Source organism: Helicoverpa armigera, chromosome 14, assembly GCF_030705265.1.
Source record: "Helicoverpa armigera isolate CAAS_96S chromosome 14, ASM3070526v1, whole genome shotgun sequence".
NCBI classification, from domain to species: domain Eukaryota; kingdom Metazoa; phylum Arthropoda; class Insecta; order Lepidoptera; family Noctuidae; genus Helicoverpa; species Helicoverpa armigera.
Window position 1 is genome coordinate 9995472 of NC_087133.1, and position 16070 is coordinate 10011541.

Sequence of the window (16070 nt, forward strand, 5' to 3'; positions counted from 1 at the left end):
CAGTTCACTACCAACTTACTGATTGGTCAATGACGTCATTACGTCTATTGTTATACCGTGATCATTGTAAATTAGGTTCAGGTTTAGTAGATGTTGCAACTAATTTTGAAGTGCATATTTTTTTGAACTCCTTCAGCAGGTAGAAGTCCTCATTTCGAACTAATTGTATACATGTTTCGCGAATAACACCCATTTCGTTCAATCTAAAAAAATTGCGGTAAGTTATCCAGTTCCATCGTAAGATAGATCCTTGATATCATTATGAATGTCTTGGAAATTGTAGTAATAAAATTGACAATATCTTTGTAGCTTTTTATTTCATTAAATTCTAAATATTGAGCTACATCTTTTATCCTAAAAAATGTGTATCGAATATTGCATTTGAAATTATAACTTTCAATTTCGTAATTATTCGCGCTCCAAAAGAGTTGAGGAGCTCTATAAAAAGTGACCATAGACCATAGATTACACATAGAACATCAAAGGCTGTATGGAATACTAAGTACTCGCTCGCTCCCTTATTCGCTCAGTAGTACCGCGAAAGCCTTACGGGGTAAACGCGACCCAAGGTTGCCAAGGGCAGTAAACAAACGGAGCATCAAAACTTATATACTGCCTATTAATCAATGACATTGCTTGAGTAAAAATTAGACTGTGGCTTCTTGAGAAATCGCGGTCAGAAATTGATGGAAATTCGATTTTGTAAAATAACGTGAACTTTTTTATTAAAATATTTATTCAATTTAATTAGTTAAGATGTATGGGTGGCTGTTGGAAAGCGTGCAATACTTCATAGTGGTGAGTTTGCAGAGATTTATTTACTTGAAATTAATAACGCAGACAAAAAAAACTCATAAAATAGACTTTAAAAACTCATATACCTAAGTTACTAAAAAAGTTATTTATCGGACGTGGGAGTCAGTGGGGGACATCACTCAAAATTGTTTATTTCTCTGTACCTACCACAAAATAGCGTTGGATTCCTACAAAATATGTGGGTACTATAACAATATTAGATTATTTATTTATTTATACATCATGGAAGACTTACAGCAAGATAAAACACATTGTAATTTTGAATGGTAATCGGATAGCCAATAACAAGTCCTCGTTTAACAAGTTTTTATAAATTATATTATTTTACATTACATATTTTCTTTCATAATTAATGTTACTTAATTTCTCTTATAATATTGTAACATAAATAAACTCTTGCACTAACGTTAATTAATTTTCCAAAAAGTAATAAACTATCTTACAGATCCTTTTAAGTCATAAACTAGCCAGAAAGAAGGTGTTACCGTAGCCAATAAGTCGAACGTTAAGCCAAAGCCTGAATATATGAGGTTTTCTTTCATAAGACTAGGTAGGTATATGAAACTTGGTAGCTTAACTACGGCTTTGCTAAGATTTTTTATACGTTGTGCCAAAAAGCCACGGCGTTCAAATGAGTTATCGCGGCCCTGGAACGCACACAAAGTATCTTATTGAAGGAAAGAGGGATAAAGGGTCCCCGCATACCTACTGCAAGCTTTTAATCGGCCAATAGTGCGAGCGAGCTGTGGATTTGGCTTATGAATAAATATATCATGGATTTACATTCAAAATAATCTGTCGGAAAATTCTCGGGCCAACAACCGGTCGACTCTCAGTCTTAGTTAAGTAGGTAGCTGAAAAGTAAGCTGAAAAGATTATTTACCTACGAGGTTGAACACGATAATCTCTGGAACTACTAGTTGGAAAATTACTTGAGTGTTTCCTAACCAATTCATCCATATAGAAGATTGTCTATTTTTCAGTATTCATCAACTCGTTCAGCCACGTTAAATACGTTAATTTCTATAAGTTCAATTGTCATGGAGAAATTCCCTCAGGACGCGGGAGAAACCGCGGGTGGAAGCTAGTAGTGCAAAATATTTCCGTAACAGGCATGTGAAGGTCAACAAACACAATTTATTAGCCGAAGGGTGGTGGTTATCGCTGGGGTAGCAATCTATTAATTACTTATACACCAGATAACGTAAGGGCGTAAGTATAGGCAGGAGCAATGTCATAGTACGTATGTAATACTTTCACCTACTGCTATACATTTCACCTACATGATATTGGCTATGTGCAAAGCGAGTAGCGGCGGACAATAACGACCGCAGCGCACAACACGGCAGAAATTGGAAACAAATGCGGATGTTTCAAACCCGGTTTTTATCATTATATTCATTTTACAGTAAAACTATTGAAAAAATTGCACATAAATAATGTCAACAACACTATTTTAATCTTTGGTTTTATTTATATTCGCAAAGAAAATTATGATGTTTACATGGTTATTATTTGACAGCTTCCGCAAATGTTGTAAACGCTACGCGTCGCCACCATCGCGCACATAGCCAATAGTCAATTGGTTAGTTTATGCCATCCTACCTTTGTCCAATAAAATATTCGAGGGGTAGATATTTGAACCCCCTTTTTTTAGCCCACAGACCCCACTGCTGGGCAAAGGCCTCCCCCAAAGTCTTCTATTTTTTTCTATCTGAAGCATGTTATTTAACTAAGGGGAGTTACCTATTCATTAAATCGGCGTTAAATTATAACAATGAATAAGTCATGAATTTAATTCTACAAAAGAATTTTAAAACCGTACTGCAATTAAGGGTCGTCCCGGTTTCAAGCACGTTCGACTAAGACAAATGTTATTGTTTCCATAACTTTATCTTGGACAGTTTACAATTCCATTTCCCATTTAACTTTTAAGACAAATCTTAGAACGAAATTAATTGAGGGTATAGATCTACTTTATCGATAATACGACGACGAGCAATCTCCATGGGTTATCGCTATTGTGTCTTTGAGATGGAAATATCATTTTTATATTGGCATATGGATTGGCCCATATAGACAATCGAAGCCTGGACTGGGTATCGCAAAAACGCATCTCAGAATGCATGCGTAAAAACGCAAGTGAATATGGATATTTAAATACCTCTGCTCTATTGTAAACGAATACTAATTTCGATTACCATAAACTCTTATACATAATGTACCTACTTCTGTCATCAATGCGAGTGGAGGCGTAAAAAATGAAAAAAGTTTTCTCCATTTAATCTGATACAGAACAACACAAGTTCGGAAACAACAAACATAATTCACACCCGGCCAAGTGTTTCAAACATGTTACATTACTGTTGCAAATAAAATCCGCAAAATTAGTCGCGAAGGCGTCGCGTCACGTGCATCCTTACGAAATTGATATCGACAGTCCATTGAACTACGAAGACGGAATATTAAGCAGAAATTAATAGTTTTGATGCTGCCATTAAACGTATTGCAAAAGGTGTTGATTGTATCAAACCAGTATAACGGTTTGTTTGTTTACAGGAAGAATGCGGAGAAGAAATATGGGAGACGATTCTGCGGGAGTCGGGTGCAAGGTGTACTGTCTTCAGTGCAACCCAGGTAACGTTATCTGAATAAAACGACACTACAGCAAAAATATTTATATACAAGTATATTATAAAGTAAGCTATGTATTAACTATAGTTATCAAACTATAAAAAGATTTTGTTCCTTTGTACAGCAATATCCCGATGCCTTGATGTTGAGGCTCGCGAGCGCCCTCGCTCGTCTGATCTCGAAAGACCCAAACAGCCCTGCACCATCCATTCCAAGCAGTCCAGCTCCCAAGAAATCGTCAATAAAAGTTAAACCAGGATGGCGAAGTGCTTCGGTCCACGCAGACAACAGATCACAAAGCTACAGATGTCCTTTCACTGCAACAAATGCACTCAAAAGCGTCACCAAAAAGGAAATTGATGCTTACAATTCTTCCGAAGAGATACGTTCGTCTGTAGCAGCGTCTACAGGAAAGATTAATGAGGCCAGAATCACTGAAGAAGCTGAAATTGTCGCCCGAGAGTTCCACAGGAGGAGTTTAGGTATCAAATTCGAAAATCATAAGGTTAAGGAGTCAATTGAGGAGCCTATTCCTGAAACCAGTAACGTGGAAGACCAACAGCCTGTTGTAAAAGAAATTGAGACAGCAGCTTCGGAACCAGCTTCACCAGAGAGCGACGGAGCTAAAAAGCCTTCGATTCTAAAACCAGCACGTAAAACAAGTTGTACGGTAGCTTTGGACGTGTACAAAAGACGCGGGTCCCTCATCCCTTCGAGACCACGGATGAACAGCCTTGGCCTCGTCAGCGTTGACAAGCTGAACCACTTGAGGGAGAAATTTGGAACTCCTGAGAAAGTGATGCATTTCTTCGGCAGATGTTTCGTCAAGTTCTTCAGTAATTATGGGTGAGTTGTGTCAATAGAAATGATCAAATATTATTCGTTTTGTTTGATGCTGATTGTGGTTTAGTTTAAATGGCAGATGTGTGATACAATACATGTTATGTACATTCCCCCTTTAAAATGTGGAGACCGTCAGCTCAATATTTGATCAAATATTCACCCTATATGAAAGCGCTAATACTTTTCCGATAAGTGAGGTTTGGCAAGCTAGGTACTTTTAGGTTATTATTTTTGTAGATAGGCGGGTACAGCCATTTCCTAGGATTATAGGGATGAAAGAAAAATCTTTATCAGTATTATAGCCCCACCAAATGTTGTTCGTAACGTAAGCTTACATTAGGGTTCAAAGTCCCGCCAATATGGCTGTCGTTCGACTTGTTGAGATCCAATCTCCGATTTATTTGATTTATGGATAGTCATAAATTACTTGAGAACAAATTATGAACGCTTGACGCCACTTACGGGCAATTATTTCATATCAGTATCTACTAATAGTTGAGAAATTGAAAAAAAAAACACAGGGAAAAGAATTTCGTTGTGGATTAGATACCGAGATATTGTCTTTTTCTTGCGATTCGGACTGGACCATAGGGTAAAATTAGCCGCTTGATTAGTTGAGCCACTTAGCAGAGACACAGACAACTGGGATTCACTGAACAAAAACATACAGCAACTTCTAAAAGCTTTATTATGTTCGTAATTTATTTCCATCTGTGACTTTTACCGCAACGTTTTACAGGTTTACTGAAAAGTCAAAGTATTTAAAAAAAAAAAGACCTAGGAAAACTCTTTCGAAACGTCAAACTAGTTGCTCGGTTCCAAAGAGTTGGGCTCATACATATAGACGAACCAGCAATATGGAGTTGTGTGCTCTCTTTACAACTATATGTTGAAAAAAAACAATAGTTTTCAAGCTTATTTCAATTTATTTTGAAATGTGTTATTATTCCAAAGAGTTTATTAAAAATAAGTTAAGTACCTAATTGTTAAAAATCAGGTACGACACGATGATCCGAGCAACCGGCCGCTACTTCTGCACGTTCCTGCAGTCGGTAGACAACATCCACCAGCGAATGCGCTTCACGTTCCCGCGCATGCGCTCTCCCAGCATGCAGCTCACTCGTGCGCATAGACACGGCGCTGAACTTGTGTATAGCAGCGGCAGAACTGGCTTCACGCATTATCTTATGGGTAAGTTATTGATTTGTAATTTTATATTTTTTTTTGTCGTGGAATAAATTCCATGGCGGTCGTTACAGGTAGTCAGAAGCTAGTAAATCCTAGTAAGACACCAGTCCTACCACGTGTACTTATTGGGTTGCCCGGGTAACTGCGTTGAGGAGGTCAGATAGGCAGCCGCTCCTTGTAAAGCACTGATACTCAGCTGCCTCCGGTAAAACTGGAAGCCGACCCCAATTGGGAAAAGGCTCGGGAGATGATGATCGTAGAAAAAACACGATGCACCTGACTATCACTTATGAGTGTATGATTGTTACTTCTCCTCGCACAAACGGCTGAATAGATCAGAATACCTAACATACTTAGGTATAGGCTTCTTTTTATGTGGATCTGGGAATTAGTTCCCTCAGGAAGCGTCTAATGAAACCACTTGGAAGGTTCTTTTCAGAGACTTTTATTGCATACTTTATAATAATTTTAATGCCAGTGCTAAGGTTAAAGGACGTCTACTCAAAAACTTTAAAAGAGACACAAGTGTGTTTACGTAACTTACCAAGATACCTTTAGTCCACATTCGAATACGTTGTTTGGTTGCAGGTCAGCTGTATGAGATAGCAGAGGACATATTCTCGCTGAAGCTGAAGGTGTCTGTGGTGAAGGAAAGCATGGAAGGCACCTACTACGTGGCTGTTCTGAGGCTGGAGTTCGATAATAGCGATTATGTAAGTTTTTGATCATCTCTTATCATGGATATCTCGGTGTCACGGTAACTCATTCGATTATCCGCAGCCCTACCCGATAGGTTCCCCGAAAGAGTTACCGTCTCCTTGGTACATGATGGGCTCCGGATGGAACTTCTGCACCTGGTAACCTGATTAGACTGGAAGCCGACAGCAACATAGTTGGGAAAAGGCTAGGCAGATTTTTTCATGTAATACTTACTTGTTTGTGTGTCACCAATTTCAGCAAACAAGAAATTGAACAGAGTACGGGAAAATGACATCTCTTTAGCATAAAGATCTATATCAGTTAACCGAATCTTCATAACATGACATAATATCCTTCTTGTTTTCCTCAAGCCTAGAAAGAAGGTTGTAAATGGAAATTCCTTTTAGGTTATATTTTTTTGTCAAGTAGGTAAATGGCTTATTTACTCAATTAGCCAGTATATTATCATTATATGCCGAATTTTAAATGAAGATGAGTACCTACCTACCACTATTATATTTTTTGGGTAAGTAATTTTTACTGGCTTCATCGCGTTATGTACTTACTTAGGTATAAAAAGTTGACTTGTATTTTACTGTTGTGTGTAGAGTAGTCTAGAATAATATAGAGGAGTGAACTTCACGCATCTGGCTCAACGTATTGACAAATTAAGCGGTGTTACGTTACAGCTTCTCACATAATTGAGGGCGCCGATGTAGGACATGCGACTCGGCAATATCATGATATTGACATGTTTACAGTCAATTAATTAAATTTTCTTCTCATAGGAGACAGTTAAATAAACTTTCATAGCACAATTAAGAAATTACACAGCGACTCTCAATCTTCTGATTGATGTTTAACATGTTTTATTTTCTATACTTTGTAAAAAAGTAACTTTAGACGTTGAATACTTCGCTTATACGTAAGAATTAAATTATGTTTTTATAATTATTTTATACTTAGCTAGAACCGTGGCCAGAACTTTTTCCCAGAATATCTCAGTATTTCACCCATCTCAAGTTTCAAACCTTTTCATCAAAATCCACCCCTAAGCTCTTTCTCACGAACACGTTAGATAAGCCTGCGCAAGTCATCCCGTTATAATTAATAACGCAACAACAAAACATTACACGCTAAAACAAGCTTCTTCCACTGTCGATTATTCTAGACAAAACCAGAGACATGAAAATTAAAACTTTATAAGAAATTTCCAATATCAGGTTCAGTCTCAAAGCACAAAGGTCACATAACAAACATTATTAAAATAACGAAACTCTTCACAAGTCAAACAAATTGAATTCTTCCCAAAGAAACGAATAAACATGGCATCTTTTCTATATTTTTAATGCGAATCTTTGCGTCTCTTCTCTGTTTCCTACATCTGTTAGATCTAAACCTAGAAGTCTACAAATTCTGATGGATTTGTGAACATAAATCGAAAACGGAGAAGAATACCCAAGATTTATTGGACATTTTATTCGCGTAGTAAATCCATGGCATATATTTAACTAGTCTAAAATAAACCCCAGACAATAGAAGATTGGAAATGAAAACAAAAACAATCTTATTTAAACCACTCGTACACAGTTATCGGCTATTCAGAATGGGCCATTGGGCCACCTGTTACGCCTTTATAACCCTCTCGCATCGACACAGGTTTCGTGAATAAATAAGAAAAGCTTTTACCGCTGAAATTGACCTGTAAAACGGTTAAGTGTTACCTACGTTTTAAATTAATTGAATCCTGGGTTTGAATTGCCCAAAAGAAAGTCTGGAACATTTATTTGAGTACATACTTAGATTCGCTATAGTTGTCTTTACTATAATTTTTTCTGTTTCATTATTCCCAGAAACAAAGCAGACATACTTTATAATGTCATATGTTTAACAGGGCTCATTATTACCACTTGTCCACAGAAGAAAATTAGAATTTAGAATGATGGAGACCACAGAGTAGAAGCGGCTTCTTTGCAACTAATATTAAGACGGGTTTTGTTTCGAATAGGTAGTTTTAAAATGACTAACATACTTATTTCCAATCAGACTGGTAATTCAATACACTGTGAATCTTTGCCGGTTGGTGACCGATGACATCCAACTAAAATTCCAAAGAAATTGAAACTAATCAAACGATATTTCCGACGCTGAAACTTGCATGGTTCATAAAGCATTCACTTGTGTAGCACTGAAATAATGACGTTTAATGGTACAATGTCCCAATTTCTGTGTATGCAAACATAAAATCACGGTTTATAGGCATTAATGGAACGATTGCGGGTGGCAAAGGACCGTATAGAATCTCTCTCTAATATGAATAAACGATGTCCAGAAATGGTGCCATTTATTTAGTTAACTGTAACGAGGTTGATATGGTACTTAGGTACTGCCCACAGGGGTCGTAAAATAGTCCAAAAAGTGGCTAAAAACGTGATGTTCAGTTTTAGCACCCGTTATCGCGTAAAGTTCAGGCAGTCGTATATACTCACGTACTTACGTAAACAAAGCTGTATTTATTTTATTACTTGGAGACATAAACTTAACTAAATAATAACATGGTGTTATAATATTAAGCATACAAATCAAAACTAATATAAAAACCGGTATAAAAAAAGGTGCGAGTTCGACTCGCGCACGAAGGGTTCCGTACCGATTTATAAAACGGACAAAAAATCACGTTTGTTGTATGGGAGCCCCCCAAAATGTGTATTTAATTCTAGTTTTCAGTATTTGTTGTTATAGCGGCAACAATAATACATCATCTGTGGAAATTTCAGCTCTCTAACTATCACGGTTCATGAGATATAGCCTGGTGACAGACGGACGGACGGACGGACGGACGGACGGAGAAGCGAAAACAATAGGGTCCCGTTTTACCCTTTGGGTACGGAACCCTAAAAACGAGTTTGTACATAATAAATAACACCCTTAGAATTAATTTTCATTTTCAATATAAATCTAGGATTAAAATTCGCGTATGAAACGCGTTTAGATGGATCAAGAATGGATAAGTAGGTACGTGTACATGCAATAATGGCTTGGCTTAGAAGCTTAGCTAGTAATATTGCCATTGATCGTGAACCAATTGTTCACAGACGACTGCACGCTGTTCTATTTGTAGATACGAGTTTAATCTGAAGAGCGGAAATATATTTTTTTAGGTACATTGAATATATTGAAGAAGAAATTAGCCAGCATGCTAAAGGATATGTGGTCATAACTCGACCCCACTCTCGTAAAACCGATTATTCCTAAAATTGGTTTCTGCGCAGCAATTCGCGAGAAATTATGAAAAGTTTGCAAAAAAAGTTCGGCGAGAAATTATAACACATTGCGCTCGTTCAGTCTAGTCCAGGGGCTGCCAGATGAAATATAAATTAATTTCCTAGCAGACAACAGAATGCCCTAATCATGACGTATGAGACATTGAGACCACACGGGTATTAAATATAATAAACTACACTTCTGATTTACCTCAAGCAATTAGCAAGCCTTGTAGGGGGCGAATATGATCGTTTGCACCAAAACAGTCGCATTGACTGTCTATTGTTTTTGCCATTGTTACAAGACCTTGTCGATATCAATGATTTAGTTCCGATTAGTGATGTCCGAACAGTCTTGTTTTTTCCGAAAATAATCCTCGATAAAGATAAAAAAGCTAAAACTCGATAAAGATTTCGCGAAATACATGAAAAGTACTGAGGGTTTATCTGGTGGTACCAAAACATTTATTTTCTTGTGACAACCCTGTTTGTCACAAACCAAAAAAGTGAAGAAAGAAATGCGGGAATAAGGGATGCGATATGGACCCGACACTGATTGATTTTAATCCCAATAGACATGGCGGGACCAATGGATTGGAATTTTAATATGATTTTCCAATCCAGTTACGCCCGCGGTGAAATAGAGGATAGTGGAAGGAATTCCAATTCGGACAATTGGTTTGGATGATAAAAAGGATTATCTGACTAGACTTTAGTAACTAAGGCAATTACTTCGACCTAAGATTCTTCGAAAGCTAGCTTAATCCGTATAATTCTAGAGAATTTAGGGGAGAGCTTAAATAAATACCTAGAGTGAACCAGACAGTTACTAAGCTAGAGTAATTTGAGTGTTACGACCGTTAAATGGGCAGATTCTAAATATTTATGAATGTTCTAATGACATAACTCCATTTTTCATAGAAAAAAACAAACAGTTGGGTGCTTCTAAACTAGATAATTCTGACGGGCAGCTTTACCTACGTAATATTAGAAGCCCTAACGAGATAGGGTTCCGACATTTACATAGAGATGGAATTTTATCACGCCATACACTGGCTCTCGCATAAATGTAGCAACATGAATCTACTCCCCAAGCGGGTTGTTTACTTAAACAAATTAACGTTGAACAATGAATAAAATATGAGCTGTTTTTCCTCAGAAATACATGAGTGTTACGCAAAAATCATGAACATTATTAGACCGCCATTCTACCTATAAAACTTTTTTATAACTACAATAAAATCATGGTCTTATTTCTCTTCCTGCATTCAAATACGAATAATAAGGAAACTCATTGATAATCCTTGTTGATCAGAATTTTTGTTTTGCATATAAAGTCGCATATCATGATGACAATAAATCGAATAGAGTAAAGTGCAAGGGTATAATCATGAATAGACTAGACATCAGATACTGGTAGATTAAGATTATTATCAGTTTACAAAAATGTTATCTAATATTATAATAGACGCGTCACGTAATAGACACGACACCTGATAGAACCTAATTTATTTACATAGAAAAGATTCCTCTCCGCATGTAGGTATCGAAAAAATATTTTTCGTAGTGTTATGGTAATCAATCAACCATAATAAAAATTGCTACAACTTTTTCCCCGCGTTTTCACCCGCGCACCCAAGCCACTTCACGCACCAGGACTAAAAGTATCCTACATCCTCCTCCAAGCTCTAGATTTTCCGATTACCAAAAATTTTAATCCGTTTATTACTTGGAGTTCTTAATCAGGTGCAAGCCAGACAAACAGACAGAGTTACTTTCACATTTATATTTTAAGCTTGTAAGACTTCATTACAGTCCCTAGTAAGACATAGGTGTACTACATGTTTTGTAGGCTTGTCTTCCACTTAGCTTATTACGCCGTTGGGAAATATAACAGTTTCTATGTTAGATGGGATCGCTTTACACATCCAATTCCAGACAGTCACTTTATTTCTTCAACGAATAGGTATATGTAAAGAAATAAGACAATCCTCTCCTGTCTAAACGTACTAATAAGGATTTTTTTTAGGTTTTCCATATCTTCAGGAGACACAAATCTTTCGTTATTACGAATATTTCAAACTGATGATGATGATGATGTCCTCCTAGCCAATTATCGGCTACGGCGGCTGTTCTCATGTAAGGAGATTAGCCAACTACGCAGGACATATTATAGTGCACGAGCATTTGCGCAGACACAGGTGCACTCACTATTCCTTAACTCTCATAACCCGATGGGACGGCAATCCGACACGACCGGAGAGAGATCAGGCGCAGGACCGACATTTACGTGCTCTCCGATGCACGGGTGTATCAATCACCAGCTTCCAGGCTCCAGGCTGCTTTGTGAAAGTCTTCTAAAACCCACAAAGCGATGCGATTTCAAACTAGTGTGTAATTTATGAATTTGTTTTGCAGGTCCAATCACTAATGCTCCGCAAAAGTCTGCCGTGTCCTCTACCAGCGGTACCGGCGTCCTTGCTACTGCAACTGTTCCCGTTCGGAGTTCTGCTGGACAGGAAGATGAAGATCCTCAAGGCGGGAGAGCGAGTAAGCTTAAAAGATAGTTTGACTATTATGTATGGTCACTTTAAATGGTTCCTCCATAGTAACAAACTCTTTGATTTCCTGTGACGCGGTTTTCCAGAAGTTTACCGATTTAAAAAAAAAACAATAGCAAACTTTAACTTAAGCATTAAACTTTTGTAGAAGGAATATTAATTTCAATGCGTGCTTTTTTATTTGCAGTTGGTAGCCACTTGGGGAGGACCTCTCAACCGCATACTAAAATCATCTATCAGCGAAATATTACGCCTGAGGAAACCGAAAGTATCTCTTACATGGGACAAGGTAATTTAAACTTTGAATCCGTACGGAGTTCCGTTGTGAAGGTCAATAACTCCATATTTATTTACAACTTTACTAATCATGCCAGAGCCGTGGTAACGATTTGATAAAAAAAAATAGCATTAAACATTTGTACCTACTCCTATATCCTCATGCTTTCCTATATAATATTCTACACCTATATACCTAGATACTCTCCGTACACACTCCCTTGTGTACAACTCCCTTATGTCTCTATGGAATACCCACCTATGTACCTGGTTCTTTTCGTACTCCCCCTATGTATTCCACTAACGTTTGATATTTCCTCGTTCAGGTGGTATGCATGCAGACAATGATCTTTGACCTGGAGTTGCTTCGGTACCGCAGTCGTGGCTGTCCCGAAGTGCGAAGAGGCTCACAAGGAGCTCGCTCCATCCTACTGCGAGGACCTATTTATCTGCTGGAGGAAATTGATGCTCTCATCTTCCTGTGTAGTCCAATGTAAGTGGAAACAGTCGTAAGCCTTTGCCGTTAAACGACCATATTTCCTTTTTCCTTCATTCATAATTTTAATCCAAATTCTCAGATTCAATGACCTGGAGGAACTTGCCCAGGCCGGGCTATCTCTCGCAGACATGAACGGTCACGGACTCTCCAAAGAAATGCTCCTGCAAGGCTGGCAGCATCTCTCCCGGCTAGAACTACTCTTCGAGAAGGCTGAAAGCCGGAGTATTTCTTTGGAGAAGTCCTGCAGACTTCTGGATCAGTGGAAGAAGAGAGGAGATCAACTGCTGTATACTATGATACCTAAAGGCATTGCTGATCACTTGAGAGCGGGGAAGGATCCTATGGCTGCATGTCAGGTAAAGATATCTTACTCTTTATCAATCATCATCAAAAAATCAATTCATGTAAGTTAGTTGGGTCTTGATAGAATCTAGATTATTTAATATATATCTTATAAATATTGCTAGGAAATCAAATTTCATTGCAGGCATTTGAAAACGTGACGATCATTTTCTGCGCTGTACAACTAGCAGAGGCAGGCACCCGTGCTGATGTGATGCAGACCGTTGCATACATGAATGACGTTTACTCAAGGATCGATAGGCTTCTTGATACACATCGCGTTTACAAGGTACGTTTGAATATAAGCTGTTGAGGAAGTAGCACTGAAATAAACCTACCTGCATACTATTGTGGAGCATATAACAATGGTCTTGAAGTTAGTTAAAAAAAATTACTGCCAATAACATAAGATATTGGGCTACTTCTTCAGGTGGAGACAGTGGGCACGGTGTACATGTTGGTGTCGGGCGCGCCGGAGCGGCGACGCACGCACGCGGCGTCGGCGGCTAGTGCTGCTCTCGCCATCTCGCGGGCCATTCCTGCACTCACTATAGGTAACTGCATACTACTATTTTTATTATGCCGAAGTATGTTCACGTATTAGGTGGTTTTTAGAGTAGACTACCTACCTAAGCGGTGGCAATCACTTACCAAACTTTTAAACACTTCGGCTATGTGTTTCGAAAATGTGTGCCACCTTTAGTGCTTGCTCAGTCACTAACCGTAAATAAGTAGCTCATTGTAAATCTCACTTTTTATATAGTAAAGGACCTTTTTATAAGTAAATAACGATTCATAATTTGGTCCGCATTTCCCCAGGCATCCACACTGGCCCAGTTGTAGCCGGCGTGCTGGGACTACGCCTGCCTCGCTACTGCCTCGTAGGGGATACGGTCAACACAGCCAGCAGGATGCAGACTTCTTCTGAAGTATGTTCATTGCTTTATACAACACCAGCCTACTAAACAGTTCTGCCATAGTTGCTAAATCCAGAATGGGCTAAATTTTAAGTCAGAATAACAAAATACCTAAAAATAAGATTTTTTTGCAACGCCTGCAAAAGGCCGTTAAGCTAAACTTTTATGTGTATTTAACAAAGTTTCCAAAGTAGATCATTTTTTTTTTATTTAATAATTCCTTTTTGCAACTCTTTGCTAACCTACGTGGGTGGGTTTCCGTTGATTACGATTTTCCTTTAATATTTTCTTCGTCGTTTTTCAGCCTGGTCGAGTTCAAGTGTCAGCAGTGACAGCGAATCAACTGCCAGCAGGCAGGTTCAGGCTCCGACCGAGAGGCCTCATCAAAGTCAAGGTGAACCAAAGCTTTAATAAAATTGCCAGACGTTCTGACGAGTTTCTATATCGATTGTGAAAAAATTGATGGAACTTAGAATTCGACTCGATCGAATCCGACTCCAAAAAATGAGATACTTACTTTAAAAAAGATCGGAATACTCTGTTGTAGTTGCATTTAAGTTAGCCTTACTCTATTTTGATATTTTTTACAGGGAAAAGGCACTATGGAAACGTTCTGGCTGGAAGGTGAGATCGAGGAAGAGGAACAAAATGACGCATTACAGCTGTTTTCAGTATTGTACGGAGAAAATGACAATTGAACACAATTCAATATCTCTGTAGAAGGAAAGAAATAATAGTTACCTACTTATGTAATTTTCTTACTAAACGCGTCACAACATAAACCTACCTACTTAGTGCAAACATTTTGGGTAAGTATCCTAAAATGCCCATAAGTCACTCACTGGATTAAAATCTATGAATCCATCCATCCCATCCTCCGAGCCTTTTCCCAATTATGTTGGGGTCGGCTTCCAGTCTAACCGGATTCAGCTGAATAACAGTGCTTTACAAGAAGCGACTGCCTATCTGACCTCCTCAACCCAGTTAGTTACCCACAGATTTTTTAGATTAAAATCTATAAATCCTAAACTGAAAAATTAATCTGAATTAGGTATAACACAAACATTGTGTACCTAACAAATATAAAGCGGTTAACTTGAATCATGAGGAAGTGGTCGAACTGACCACTAAATTAATCATTGGATTTTTACGAGACACTCATTTTACCGATTTTCCTTTACCTAGTCAATTTCTTGTTCAATTCCAGAATACGATTTCTTGAAAAATTATATTTTATTCTAACTATAAAGTTACGCATCTGAATGAAATAATTGTAGGTATAATATATTACGATATTGATATCTCTAATCGTATGATTACCTTAATATATCACTTTTATCTAAACTTCAATAGCAATTGATTGTCATACTGATTGCATATTAATCTATGTATTATATGAACAAAGGTTTTGTAGAGTTATCTTATGATGTGACGTTATATCTCATTAATTTGTTAGTATTTAAATTATCAAAGACATAAAGGCCAGGCCTAAGTACTATCTTCTATAAAAAAATGTTTGGGCTTTAAAAATATCTATTCCTAATTTAGTAGGTACAGTTGAAATCAAACCACATTTTTGCTAATATAGTAATAATTTAATATCAACAGACGAATTAAATTCGTTTTATTTTTTGTTGCTTTTTATAATTTGATTCAATTAGGTACAATATTGTGTCGTATCACTAGGCTACATAATACCAACTACCCGGCTAAGAAGTCAACAAGATGTAACTTTATGAAACTGACTTACACGTTCTATTGAAAACTAATTAATTCGAGTAACACAACTCCACAAGGCCCTAACTGTTTCCTTCTTAGCCAGGCAGTAAACCTTACTAACAATAATAGTATATTTAAAGTTAAATCGTAATTACAATAAAAGTGTAGAAAATAAAATATTTACATATTCTGATAAAATATTGTAAAACAGTATTTATTATTGTTATTGTGCATGATTGTATTTACAGAAACTGTGTTAACATGTTTGTAAAACAGATGTGAAATAAAGTTTAAACTTATTCTTATGTTTTTG

The 16070-nt window shown here is 37.4% G+C and overlaps 1 protein-coding gene across 1 annotated transcript; it reads left to right on the plus strand.

The window, feature by feature from the left end:
* The first annotated feature begins 177 nt into the window (after positions 1–177).
* Positions 178–16056, plus strand: LOC110375352 (soluble guanylate cyclase 89Db). The gene is made up of 14 exons (XM_049837170.2): positions 178–798; positions 3376–3453; positions 3575–4296; positions 5291–5484; positions 6070–6194; positions 11862–11993; positions 12192–12293; positions 12607–12773; positions 12859–13135; positions 13267–13410; positions 13552–13675; positions 13941–14050; positions 14343–14432; positions 14629–16056. Exons 1-14 carry the CDS (start codon positions 757–759, stop codon positions 14734–14736), a joined length of 2415 nt encoding a protein of 804 aa, XP_049693127.2. The 5' UTR covers positions 178–756; the 3' UTR covers positions 14737–16056.
* The last annotated feature ends 14 nt before the right edge of the window (positions 16057–16070 follow it).